Here is a 15,195-nt window from a genome sequence, read left to right as displayed (position 1 = left end):
TCGATCTCACGATCCACTCTTCCCTCACTCGTGAACAAGACTCCCAGGTACTTGAACTCCTCCACTTGGGGCAAGATCTCCTCCCCAACCCGGAGATGGCACTCCACCCTTTTCTGGGCGAGAACCATGGACTCGACTTGGAGGTGCTGATTCTCATCCCAGTCGCTTCACACTCGGCTAGTGAACCGATCCAGTGAGAGCTGAAGATCCTGGCCAGATGAAGCCATCAGGACCACATCATCTGCAAAAAGCAGAGACCTAATCCTGCAGCCACCAAACCGGATCCCCTCAACGTCTTGATTGCGCCTAGAAATTCTGTCCATAAAAGTTATGAACAGAATCGGTGACCGGCAATGCGGACCAAGCTCTGACACTGATCATACAGGGAGCGGACCGCCACAATCAGACAGTCCGATACCCCATACTCTCTGATCAGTCCCCACAGGACTTCTGGAGGGACACGGTCAAATGCCTTCTCCAAGTCCACAAAGCACATGTAGACTGGTTGGGCAAACTCCCATGCACCCTCAAGGACCCTGCCAAGAGTATAGAGCTGGTCCACAGTTCCACGACCAGGGCGAAAACCACACTGTTCCTCCTAAATCCGAGGTTCGACTATCCGGCGTAGCCTCCTCTCCAGTACACCTGAATAAACCTTACCGGGGAAGGCTGAGGAGTGTGATACCACAATAGTTGGAACACACCCGCCGGTTCCCCTTCTTAAAGAGAGGAACCACCAGAGAGGAGCCATGCAATATTACTTCCTGTAGGAACAAAGTATACGTATACATACAAGTATAAGTATAAGTACAAGTAGAAGACAGGAGGGATGCAGTATTACTTCCTTGTAGGAACAATACTAGGTAATACTCTCTAGTATAAGTATACGTGCAAGTACAAGTACAAGTACAAGTACAAGTACAAGTAGAAGTACAAGACAGGAGCCATACAGTATTACTTCCTGTAGGAACAATACTAGGTAATACTCTCTAGTACAAGTATAAGTAGAAGTATAAGTATAAGTATAAGTAGAAGTACAAGTAGAAGTAGAAGTAGAAGTACAAGACAGGAGCCATGCAGTATTACTTCCTGTAGGAACAATACTAGGTAATACTCTCTAGTACAAGTACAAATAGAAGTAGAAGTACAAGTACAAGTATAAGTATAAGTATAAGTATAAGTACAAGTATAATTTTAAGACAGGAGGGACGCAGTAGAAAGAACTGACCTCGTCTGAGCCAGAGCCGAAGATGAGCAGGTCGAAGGGTATGGCGGCCACCATGTCGATGAGGAACCAGCCCTTGAAGTAGTGGATGGCGATCTTGGCGGCGTGGCTGACCACCTCCTCGTTGTGGTTGACGTAGGTGGTCCTGAAGTTGATGAGGATGTCGATGATGAACATGATGTCCACCATCAGGTCCACCACGTTGAGGGGGCTGCAGGAGTAGCCGCACTCCCGCCTGCGCTGCTCCTCCTGGTCGTTGAGCAGGAAGGCGGCGGAGTACGGCGTGAGGATGGCGGTGTAGATGACCAGCAGCAGGATCAGCCAGTCCCACACCGCCTTGAACGGACTGTAGTGCAGGATGGTGAACACGTCGATGCGGTTGGTCTGCAGCTTGTACTCCGGCAGCACGTCCGCTCCCAGGGACAACACCTGCAGTCACCACAACACAACTAGTTCACAACTAGCTAGTAGTCGGGCTAGTACTCTGACTAGTACTGTATGCAGTACTACTGTAGTGCAGGATGGTGAACACGTCGATGCGGTTGGTCTGCAGCTTGTACTCCGGCAGCACGTCCGCTCCCAGGGACAACACCTGCAGCCACAACTAGGTCAGGACTCACCTGACTAGTACTCTGACTAGTACTCTGACTAGTACTCTGACTAGTACTGCATATAGTACTACTGTAGTGCAGGATGGTCAACTTGTCCCGATCAGTTCTACAACTCCACCAGCTGGCAACACTCTTGTGACCACGATCAAACACCTTGTAACTTCATGGATGAATGACTGAATGAATGGGTGAATGATGGATGAGTGGATGGATGGTTGAATGAATGGATGAATGATGGATGAGTGGATGGATGAATGGTTGAATGAACAAATGAATGGATGAATGGTTGAATGAACAAATGAATGGATGAATGATAGATGAGTGGATGGATGGTCGAATTAATAAATGAATGGATGAATGATGGATGAGTGGATGGGTGAATGGTTGAATGAACAAATGAATGGATGAATGATGGATGAATGGTTGAATGAACAAATGAATGGTGGATGAATGGTTGAATGAACAAATGAATGGATGAATGATGGATGAGTGGATGAATGAATGGTTGAATGAACAAATGAGTGTATGAATCAATGGCAGCATGAATGAATGGGTGAATTAATGGATGAGTGAGTGGATGATGAATGGTTGAATGAATGATGGATGAGTGGATGGATGAATGGTTGAAATAATGAGTGAATGAATGATGGATGAGTGGATGGATGAATGGTTGAATGAACAAATGGATGGATGGCTGTTTGCATGGATGAATGAATGAATGATGGCTGGATGAGTGGATGATTAATGGTGAATGAATGGATGTATGGCTGGTTGGATGGACGAATTAATGGGTAAACGATGAATGAATGAATGGATGAATGAATGGATGGATGAGTGGATGAATGAATGGTTGAATGAATGAGTGAATGAATGAACAAATGGATGGATGGATGGCTGTTTGCATGGATGAATGAATGAATGAATGAATGAATGGATGGATGGATGGATGGATGGATGGATGATGGCTGGATGAGTGGATGGATGAATGAAAAAATTAATGGGTGAATGATGGATGAGTGGATGGATGGATGGTTGAATGAACAAATGAATGGATGAATGATAGATAAGAGGATGGATGAATGGTTGAATTAACAAATTAGTATATGAATGAATGGATGGGTGAATGAATGGGTGAATGAATTGATGAATGATGGCTGGATGAGTGGATGGATGAATGGACGAATGAATGGATGAATGATGGATGAGTGGATGGATGGATTGTTGAATGAACAAATGAATGGACGAATGATGGATAAGAGGATGGATGGATGAATGGTTGAATTAACCAATTAGTATATGAATGAATGGATGGGTGAATGAATGGGTGAATGAATTGATGAATGAGTGGATGATGAATGGTTGAATGAATGAATGGATGAATGATGGATGAGTGGATGGATGAATGGTTGAATGAATGAGTGAATGAATGATGGATGAGTGGATGGATGAATGGTTGAATGAACAAATGGATGGATGGATGGATGGATGGCTGTTTGGATGGATAAAAGAATAAATGAATGAATGGATGAGTGGATGGATGAATGGTGAACGAATGAGTGAATGAATGGATGGATGGCTGGTTGGATGGACGAATGAATGGGTGGATGAATGATGGATGAGTATGAATGAATGAGTGAATAAATGAACAAATGGATGGCTGTTTGCAAGGATGAATGAATGGATGAATGATGGCTGGATGAGTGGATGGATGAATGGTGAACGAATTAAAGGCCTCACCTTTTCTCCTCCAAACATATTGCTGGGTATTGTGGCCAAACACCTCCATTTTGGTTCCATCTGACCACAGAACTTTCCTCCAGAAGGTCTTATCTTTGTCCATGTGATGTCAGATGGAACCAAAATGGAGCCTTTTGGCCACGATACCCAGCAATATGTTTGGAGGAGAAAAGGTGAGGCCTTTAATCCCAGGAACACCACTCCTACCGTCAAGCATGGTGGTGGTAGTATTATGCTCTGGGCCTGTTTTGCTGCCGCCTTATTGCAGGTAAACTTGCCCAGGGACATGTCAGCAAATATTAACATTGCTGTATGTATACTTTTGAGCCAGCACATTTGCTCACATTTTCAGTAGACGCATAATACATTCATCAAAGAAGCAAACTTCATGAATGTTTTTAGTGATATGTGCTCCAATCACTACATCACAAGAGTTGTACAAATGATTGGAAACTCAAGACAGCCATGACATTATGTGTGTATGTAAACTTTTGACCACAACTGTATATGTACTACCTATAAAATAGTGTGTACTATTAGTGTGTACAATCTATAAAACAGTGTGTACTATTAGTACGTCATAATCAGGGCTTAGTGATCAGGTCCCATGCATCATGGATGACATGACGACACGTTTGGCAAGAAGAACAACAATGGAGCAAACATAGTTTCCATTTCCTCACATGGGAGAATTCTGGCTGGATGCTCAATTATTCAACATCCGGACTTGGAAGGCGCTTCATGCCCAAAGTGAAAGTGAAAGTGAAAGTGAAAGTGAGGGCTGGGGGAGGGGTGTCTCTCTGCTCTACATACAGTAGTGTTTCTTGGTATTCACCTTTCCCTACATGATGTCATCCATCAACCACACAGGAGTGATGTCTCCTGACTGAATGTGTTATCATCACCAAGGAGGAAGTAGACATGTGTATCATCACCAAAGAGGAAGTAGACATGTGTATCATCACCAAGGAGGAAGTAGACTTGTGTTATCATCACCAGGGATGAAGTAGACATGTGTATCATCACCAAGGAGGAAGTAGACATGTGTATCACCACGAAGGAGGAAGTAGACATGTGTATCACCACCAAGGAGGAAGTAGACATGTGTATCATCACCAAGGAGGAAGTAGACATGTGCATCATCACCAAGGAGGAAGTAGAAATGTGTATCACCACCAAGGAGGAAGTAGACATGTGTATCATCACCAAGGAGGAAGTAGACATGTGTATCATCACCAAGGAGGACGTAGACATGTGTATCACCACCAAGGAGGAAGTAGACATGTGTATCATCACCAAGGAGGAAGTAGACATGCGTATCATCACCAAGGAGGAAGTAGACATGTGTATCACCACCAAGGAGGAAGTAGACATGTGTATCATCACCAAGGAGGAAGTAGAAATGTGTATCACCACCAAGGAGGAAGTAGACATGTGTATCATCACCAAGGAGGAAGTAGAAATGTGTATCATCACCAAGGAGGACGTAGACATGTGTATCACCACCAAGGAGGAAGTAGACATGTGTATCACCACCAAGGAGGAAGTAGACATGTGTATCATCACCAAGGAGGAAGTAGAAATGTGTATCACCACCAGGGAGGAAGTAGACATGTGTATCATCACCAAAGAGGAAGTAGACATGTGTATCATCACCAATGAGGAAGTAGACATGTGTATCACCACCAAAGAGGAAGTAGACATGTGTATCATCACCAAGGAGGAAGTAGACATTTGTATCATCACCAAGGAGGAAGTAGATATGTGTATCATCACCAAGGAGGAAGTAGACATGTGTATCATCACCAAGGAGGAAGTAGACATGTGTATCACCACCAAGGAGGAAGTAGACATGTGTATCATCACCAAGGAGGAAGTAGACATGTGTATCATCACCAAGGAGGAAGTAGACATGTGTATCATCACCAAGGAGGAAGTAGACATGTGTATCACCACCAAGGAGGAAGTAGACATGTGTATCATCACCAAGGAGGAACATGTGTATCATCACCAAGGAGGAAGTAGACATGTGTATCATCACCAAGGAGGAAGTAGACATGTGTATCATCACCAAGGAGGAAGTAGACATGTGTATCACCACCAAGGAGGAAGTAGACATGTGTATCATCACCAAGGAGGAACATGTGTATCACCACCAAGGAGGAAGTAGACATGTGTATCATCACCAAGGAGGAAGTAGAAATGTGTATCACCACCAAGGAGGAAGTAGACATGTTTATCATCACCAAGGAGGAAGTAGAAATGTGTATCATCACCAAGGAGGACGTAGACATGTGTATCACCACCAAGGAGGAAGTAGACATGTGTATCACCACCAAGGAGGAAGTAGACATGTGTATCATCACCAAGGAGGAAGTAGAAATGTGTATCACCACCAAGGAGGAAGTAGACATGTGTATCATCACCAAGGAGGAAGTAGACATGTGTATCATCACCAATGAGGAAGTAGACATGTGTATCACCACCAAGGAGGAAGTAGACATGTGTATCACCACCAAGGAGGAAGTAGACATGTGTATCATCACCAAGGAGGACGTAGACATGTGTATCACCACCAAGGAGGAAGTAGACATGTGTATCATCACCAAGGAGGAAGTAGACATGCATATCATCACCAAGGAGGAAGTAGACATGTGTATCACCACCAAGGAGGAAGTAGACATGTGTATCATCACCAAGGAGGAAGTAGACATGTGTATCATCACCAAGGAGGAAGTAGAAATGTGTATCATCACCAAGGAGGACGTAGACATGTGTATCACCACCAAGGAGGAAGTAGACATGTGTATCACCACCAAGGAGGAAGTAGACATGTGTATCATCACCAAGGAGGAAGTAGAAATGTGTATCACCACCAGGGAGGAAGTAGACATGTGTATCATCACCAAGGAGGAAGTAGACATGTGTATCATCACCAATGAGGAAGTAGACATGTGTATCACCACCAAGGAGGAAGTAGACATGTGTATCATCACCAAGGAGGAAGTAGACATTTGTATCATCACCAAGGAGGAAGTAGATATGTGTATCATCACCAAGGAGGAAGTAGACATGTGTATCATCACCAAGGAGGAAGTAGACATGTGTATCACCACCAAGGAGGAAGTAGACATGTGTATCATCACCAAGGAGGAAGTAGACATGTGTATCATCACCAAGGAGGAAGTAGACATGTGTATCATCACCAAGGAGGAAGTAGACATGTGTATCACCACCAAGGAGGAAGTAGACATGTGTATCATCACCAAGGAGGAACATGTGTATCATCACCAAGGAGGAAGTAGACATGTGTATCATCACCAAGGAGGAAGTAGACATGTGTATCATCACCAAGGAGGAAGTAGACATGTGTATCACCACCAAGGAGGAAGTAGACATGTGTATCATCACCAAGGAGGAACATGTGTATCACCACCAAGGAGGAAGTAGACATGTGTATCATCACCAAGGAGGAAGTAGAAATGTGTATCACCACCAAGGAGGAAGTAGACATGTGTATCATCACCAAGGAGGAAGTAGAAATGTGTATCATCACCAAGGAGGACGTAGACATGTGTATCACCACCAAGGAGGAAGTAGACATGTGTATCACCACCAAGGAGGAAGTAGACATGTGTATCATCACCAAGGAGGAAGTAGAAATGTGTATCACCACCAAGGAGGAAGTAGACATGTGTATCATCACCAAGGAGGAAGTAGACATGTGTATCATCACCAATGCGGAAGTAGACATGTGTATCACCACCAAGGAGGAAGTAGACATGTGTATCATCACCAAGGAGGAAGTAGACATTTGTATCATCACCAAGGAGGAAGTAGACATGTGTATCATCACCAAGGAGGAAGTAGACATGTGTATCATCACCAAGGAGGAAGTAGACATGTGTATCACCACCAAGGAGGAAGTAGACATGTGTATCATCACCAAGGAGGAAGTAGACATGTGTATCATCACCAAGGAGGAAGTAGACATGTGTATCATCACCAAGGAGGAAGTAGACATGTGTATCATCACCTAGGAGGAACATGTGTATCATCACCAAGGAGGAAGTAGACATGTGTATCATCACCAAGGAGGAAGTAGACATGTGTATCATCACCAAGGAGGAAGTAGACATGTGTATCAGCACCAAGGAGGAAGTAGACATGTGTATCATCACCAAGGAGGAAGTAGACATGCGTATCATCACCAAGGAGGAAGTAGACATGTGTATCATCACCAAGGAGGAAGTAGACATGCGTATCATCACCAAGGAGGAAGTAGACATGTGTATGGATAAATGGTGAACTAATGAGTGAATAAATGAATGGATGGCTGGTTAGATGGATGAATGGGTGAACGATGAATGAATGAATGGATGAATGATGGATGAGTGGATGAATGAATGGTTGAATGGATGAGTGAATGAATGAATTGCTGGATGATGAGTGGATGGATGAATGGGTGAATGAATGAATGTTTGATGGATGATAGACGAATGAATAGGTGAATGATGAATGCATGAGTGATTGAATGGATGAGTGGATGGATGAATGCAGGAATTAGTGAATGAATGGATGGAGAATGGGTGAATGATGAATGATTGAATGGATGGATGGTTGGATGGATGAATGAATAGGTGAATGATGGATGGATGGTTGGATGGATGAATGAATAGGTGAATGATGGATGGATGGTTGGATGGATGAATGGATGGATAGATGCATGAACGAATGAATGCTATCCCTATAGTCTTCACCTGTGTCACTTTTTCCGTGACATTGTGCGTGCGGTCTTTGACCTTGGGAGCGATGATGGTTTTGTCTGAGGATGGCGGCGAGTGATGAGTCTTCTTGTCGTTGGCGTCTGAGAAGGTGAGGGCGATCAGAGGGATCTTGTGGATGGTGCTGTACTTGTTGATGTTGGACTCCGACGTGGATCCCAGCAGGCTGGACTTCACGTGGTTAAACGCACCTGGCGAGGGAGGAGAGGTTCAGGTGAGTCCAGCAGGAAGTCCACTATGAAGTCCACTATGAAGTCCACTATGAAGTCCACTATCATCTCCAATATGAGGTCCACTATGAAGTCCACTATGAAGTCCTCTATCATCTCCAATATGAGGTCCACTATGAAGTCCACTATGAGGTCCACTATGAGGTCCACTATAAAGTCCGCTATGAAGTCCGCTATGAAGTCCACTATGAAGTCCACTATGAAGTCCACTACCATCTCCAATATGAGGTCCACTATGAAGTCCACTATGAGGTCCACTATGAGGTCCACTATAAAGTCCGCTATGAAGTCCGCTATGAAGTCCACTGTGAAGTCCACTATGAAGTCCACTACCATCTCCAATATGAGGTCCACTATGAAGTCCACTATGAGGTCCACTATGAGGTCCACTATAAAGTCCGCTATGAAGTCCGCTATGAAGTCCACTATGAGGTCCACTATGAGGTCCACTATGAGGTCCGCTATGAAGTCCGCTATGAAGTCCACTATGAGGTCCACTATGAGGTCCACTATAAAGTCCGCTATGAAGTCCGCTATGAAGTCCGCTATGAAGTCCACTATGAGGTCCACTATGAGGTCCACTATGAAGTCTACTACGAAGTACACTATAAAGTCCACTATGAAGTCCACTATGAAGTTCACTATGAAGTTCACTATCCTCTCCAATATGAGGTCCACTATGAAGTCCGCGATGAAGTCAACTATGAAGTCCACTATGAAGTCAACTATGAAGTCCACTATAAAGTCTACTATGAAGTACACGTTTGTACATTATAAAGTCCACTATGAGGTCCACTATGGAGTCCACTATGAAGTCCACTATGAAGTCCACTATGAGTTCCACTATGAAGTCCACCATGAGGTCCACTATGAAGTCCACTATGAAGTCCTCTATGAAGTCTACTATTACGTCCACTGTGAGGTCCACTATGAAGTCCACCATGATTTCCAAGATGGCTGCGCTTCAGAGCAGCGGCTTCGTGCGAGCGCTCCTGGAAGTGAGGGCAAAAATACCCCTTAATTCAGTCAATTTCATGGCTGGCTCACAGCGTGTTCACTCCGTGATCACTTACGACCGACTTACAATTCTGGATGTGGAGAGATCGGGCCATTTTGGGCTGATAGATGCGTGTACGATGGACCTGCTCGCTAGCTTGGGAATTCTTCGCGAGCTACATCCAGCAGTGGCCTTTGAAGCAGCGGCGTCGACTTCCAGCGGAGACGGTCAGCGAAAGAGACGTAAGCGGTGCGCTCGGAAGCAGAAGCGGGGGTGTCGGGCGGGGCTAACAACAAAGCTAAATGCTTTGTTGTTAGCGGGGCTAACGAAAAAGCTAAATGCTAATCCACAAAGAAGCGCTAATAAGGAGTCTGTTAAGCTAGAACTAGCCAGCGCCAGGCTGGATAATCCCTGCACACATAGCAATTCTTCTAGAATAATATACAACTCACATAATGTTTTTTCTGCGTCAGAGGTGGACATGCATTTTACTGAGGTGGCAAACAATCTAAAAATTCCTGTCATATCAATTCCTAGATATGGTCGAAATTATTTAAAGTGCACTATGCATAATAAACGTAACATTATTAATATTGCTACTACGGATACTTTCAACAAAAACTCCTCAAAACAGCCCACTACCTATAATATGGGCTTTTTAAACATAAGGTCATTGTCTTCCAAAACGTTATTAGTTAATGAAGTCATCAGAGACAACAATCTTGATGTCGTTGGTTTAGCCGAGACCTGGCTCAAACCAGACGAATTTTTTGCGCTGGGTGAGGCGTCTCCTCCTGGCTATGCGGGAACGCATATTGCCCGCCCCATTAAAAGGGGTGGGGGTGTTGCACTAATATACAACAAAAACTTTAGCCTTACCTCGGACCTAAATAATAAATATAACTCGTTTGAGGTGCTCACTATGAGGTTTGTCACACCGCTGCCTCTCCACCTGGCTGTCATCTACCGCCCCCCTGGGCCCTATTCGGACTTTATCAATGAATTTTCAGAGTTCGTTGCTGATCTAGTGACGCACGCCGACAATATAATCATAATGGGAGACTTTAACATCCATATGAATACCCCATCGGACCCTCCATGCGTGGCGCTCCAGACTATAATTGATAGCTGTGGTCTTACACAAATAATAAATGAACCCACGCATCGCAACGGTAATACGATAGATCTAGTGCTTGTCAGGGGTGTCACCACCTCTAAAGTTACGATACTCCCGTACACTAAAGTAATGTCCGATCATTACCTTATAAAATTCGAAGTTCGGACTCATTGTCAACAAACTAATAATAATAATAATAACTACTATAGCAGCCGCAACATTAATACTGCCACAACGACGACTCTTACTGACCTACTGCCTTCAGTAATGGCACCTTTCCCAAATTATGTGGGCTCTATTGATAACCTCACTAACAACTTTAACGACGCCCTGTGCGACACCATTGATATTGTAGCACCGCTAAAGCTAAAAAGGGCCCCTAAAAGGCGTACCCCATGGTTTACAGAAGAAACTAAAGCCCAGAAATTATCATGTAGAAAGCTGGAACGCAAATGGCGTGCGACTAAACTTGAGGTTTTCCATCAAGCATGGAGTGATAGTTTAATAACTTATAAACGCATGCTTACCTCAGCTAAAGCTAAATACTACTCAAATCTCATCCACCTCAACAAAAATGATCCTAAATTTTTGTTTAGTACAGTAGCATCGCTAACCCAACAAGGGACTCCTACCAGTAGCTCCACCCACTCAGCAGATGACTTTATGAATTTCTTTAATAAGAAAATTGAACTCATCAGAAAAGAGATTAAAGACAATGCATCCCAGCCACAACTGGGTTCTATTAACACAAATATGACTGTATATACGACGGACATTGCCCTCCAAAATAGTTTCTCTCTCTTTGATGAAATAACATTGGAGGAATTGTTAAAATGTGTAAATGGGACAAAACAAACAACATGTTTACTTGACCCAATTCCTGGGAAACTTATCAAGGAGCTTTTTGTTTTATTAGGTCCATCAGTGTTAAATATTATAAACCTATCACTTTCCTCTGGTACTGTTCCTCTAGCATTCAAAAAAGCGGTTATTCATCCTCTACTCAAAAGACCTAACCTCGATCCTGACCTCATGGTGAACTACCGGCCGGTGTCCCACCTACCGTTTATCTCGAAAATTCTCGAAAAAATTGTCGCACAGCAGCTAAATGAACACTTAGTGACTAACAATCTCTGTGAACCTTTTCAATCCGGTTTCAGGGCAAATCACTCTACGGAGACAGCCCTCGCAAAAATGACTAATGATCTATTGCTGACGATGGATTCTGATGCTTCATCTATGTTGCTGCTTCTTGATCTTAGCGCCGCTTTCCATACTGTTGATCATAATATTTTATTAGAGCGTATCAAAACGCGTATTGGGATGTCAGACTTAGCCTTGTCTTGGTTTAACTCTTATCTTACTGACAGGATGCAGTGTGTCTCCCATAACAATGTGACCTCGGACTATGTTAAGGTAACGTGCGGAGTTCCCCAGGGTTCAGTTCTTGGCCCTGCACTCTTTAGTATTTACATGCTGCCGCTAGGTGACATTATACGCAAATACGGTGTTAGCTTTCACTGTTATGCTGATGACACCCAACTCTACATGCCCATAAAGCTGACCAACACGCCGGACTGTAGTCAGCTGGAGGCGTGTCTTAATGAAATTAAACAATGGATGTCCGCTAACTTTTTGCAACTCAACGCTAAGAAAACGGAAATGCTGATTATCGGTCCTGCTCAACACCAACATCTATTTAATAATACCACCTTAACATTTGACAACCAAACAATTAAACAAGGAGACTCGGTAAAGAATCTGGGTATTATCTTCGACCCAACTCTCTCGTTTGAGTCACACATTAAGAGTGTTACTAAAACGGCCTTCTTTCATCTCCGTAATATCGCTAAAATTCGTTCCATTTTGTCCACAAGCGATGCTGAGATCATTATCCATGCGTTCGTTACATCTCGTCTCGATTACTGTAACGTATTATTTTCGGGCCTCCCTATGTCTAGCATTAAAAGATTACAGATGGTACAAAATGCGGCTGCTAGACTTTTGACAAAAACAAGAAAGTTTGATCATATTACGCCTATACTGGCTCACTTGCACTGGCTTCCTGTGCACCTAAGATGCGACTTTAAGGTTTTACTACTTACGTATAAAATACTACACGGTCAAGCTCCTGCCTATCTTGACGATTGTATTGTACCATATGTCCCGGCAAGAAATCTGCGTTCAAAGAACTCCGGCTTACTAGTGACTCCCAGAGCCCAAAAAAAGTCTGCGGGCTATAGAGCGTTTTCTATTCGGGCTCCAATACTATGGAATGCCCTCCCGGTAACAGTTAGAGATGCTACCTCAGTAGAAGCATTTAAGTCCCATCTTAAAACTCATTTGTATACTCTAGCCTTTAAATAGACTCCCTTTTTAGACCAGTTGATCTGCCGTTTCTTTTCTTTTCTTTTCTACTCTGCTCCGGGGTGGACCGCTAGCCTGTCCATCAGATGGGGACATCTCTACGCTGCTGACCCGTCTCCGCTCGGGATGGTTCCTGCTGGCCCCACCATGGACTGGACTTTCGCTGATGTGTTGGACTTTCACAATATTATATCAGACCCACTCGACACCGAGGATGTCGTTGTGGCTTGTACAGCCCTTTGAGACACTAGTGATTTAGGGCTATATAAATAAACATTGATTGATTGATTGATTGATGAGGTCCACCATGAGGCCCACTATGAGGTCCACTATGAAGTCCACTATGAGGTCCACTATGAAGTCTACTATGAAAAACACATTTGTACACTATAAAGTCCACTATGAGGTGCACTATGGAGTCCACTATTACGTCCACTATGAGGTCCACTATGAAGTCCACTATGAGGTCCACTATGACGTCCACTATGAAGTCCACTATGAAGTCCACTATGAAGTCCACTATGACGTCCACTATGAAGTCCACTATTACGTCCACAATGAAGTCCACTATGAAGTCCACTATGAAGTCCACTATGAAGTCTACTATGAGGTCCACTATGAGGTCCACTATGAAGTCCACTATGAAGTCCACTATGAAGTCCATTTGGTGTGTGGCCTCTACTGTACCCTGATAGTGTGTGTGGCCTCTACTGTACCCTGATAGTGTGTGTGGCCTCTACTGTACCCTGATAGTGTGTGTGGCCTCTACTGTACCCTGATAGTGTGTGTGGCCTCTACTGTACCCTGATAGTGTGTGTGGCCTCTACTGTACCCTGATAGTGTGTGTGGCCTCTACTGTACGCTGATAGTGTGTGTGGCCTCTACTGTACCCTGATAGTGTGTGTGGCCTCTACTGTACCCTGATAGTGTGTGTGGCCTCTACTGTACCCTGATAGTGTGTGTGGCCTCTACTGTACCCTGATAGTGTGTGTGGCCTCTACTGTACCCTGATAGTGTGTGTGGCCCCTACTGTACCCTGATAGTGTGTGTGGCCCCTACTGTACCCTGATAGTGTGTGTGGCCCCTACTGTACCCTGATAGTGTGTGTGGCCTCTACTGTACCCTGATAGTGTGTGTGGCCCCTACTGTACCCTGATAGTGTGTGTGGCCTCTACTGTACCCTGATAGTGTGTGTGGCCCCTACTGTACCCTGAATGATGTGTCGCCCCCACTGTACCCCGATAGTGTGTGTGGCCCCTACTGTACCTTGATTGGCGTGTGGCCCCTACTGTGCCTTGATTGGCATGTGGCCCCTAATGTAACTTCATTGGCATGTGGCCCCTACTGTATCTTAATTGGTGTTTGGCCCCTACTGTACCTTGATTGGTATGTGGCCCCCATTGCACCTTATTGGTGTGTGGCCCCTACTTTACCCTGATTGGCGTGTGGCCCATACTGTACCTTGATTGGCGTGTGGCCCATATTGTACCCTGATTAGCATGTGGCCCCTACTGTACCTTTATTGGCATGTGGCCCATACTCTACCTTGATTGGCATGTGGCCCATACTGTACACTGATCGGTGTGTGGCTCCTACTGTACCTTGATTGGCGTGTGGCCCCTACTGTACCCTGATTGGCGTGTGGCCCATACTGTACCTTGATTGGCGTGTGGCCCCTACTGTACCCTGATTGGTGTGTGGCCCCTATTGTACCTTGATTGGTGTGTGGCCCCCACTGTACCCTGATTGGTGTGTGGCCCCTAGTGTACCCTGATTGGCATGTGGCGCCTACTGCACCCTGATTGGCATGTGGCCCCTACTGTACCCTGATTGGCGTGTGGCTCCTACTGTACCTTGATTGGCGTGTGGCCCATACTGTAGTCTGATTAGCATGTGGCCCCTAATGTACCTTGATTGGCGTGAGGCCCATACTGTACCCTGATTAGCATATGGCCCCTACTGTACCTTGATTGGCATGTGGCCCATACTGTACCCTGATTGGCATGTGGCCCCTACTGTACCCTGATTGGCGTGTGGCCCCTACTGTACCTTGATTGGCGTGTGGCCCCTACTGCACCCTGATAGGGGTGTGGCCCCTACGGTACCCTGATTGGCGTGTGGACCCTA

General features: G+C 44.8%; 1 protein-coding gene across 1 annotated transcript in view; it reads right to left on the bottom strand.

Annotated features, from left to right (window-relative positions):
* LOC133664320 (potassium voltage-gated channel subfamily H member 7-like) overlaps window positions 1–15,195 on the bottom strand; it is a 57,544-nt gene that overhangs the window by 30,063 nt on the left and 12,286 nt on the right. The window contains exons 3-4 of the mRNA XM_062068826.1: window positions 8,334–8,548; window positions 1,229–1,654 (exon numbers count right to left, since the gene is read on the bottom strand). Coding sequence (XP_061924810.1) covers window positions 1,229–1,654; window positions 8,334–8,548 — 641 coding nt within the window. The remainder of the gene's footprint in view (window positions 1–1,228; window positions 1,655–8,333; window positions 8,549–15,195) is intronic.

The sequence above is a fragment of the Entelurus aequoreus genome, linkage group LG14, assembly GCF_033978785.1.
Source record: "Entelurus aequoreus isolate RoL-2023_Sb linkage group LG14, RoL_Eaeq_v1.1, whole genome shotgun sequence".
NCBI lineage: Eukaryota > Metazoa > Chordata > Actinopteri > Syngnathiformes > Syngnathidae > Entelurus > Entelurus aequoreus.
This window is presented reverse-complemented; position numbering and strand designations above follow the sequence as displayed.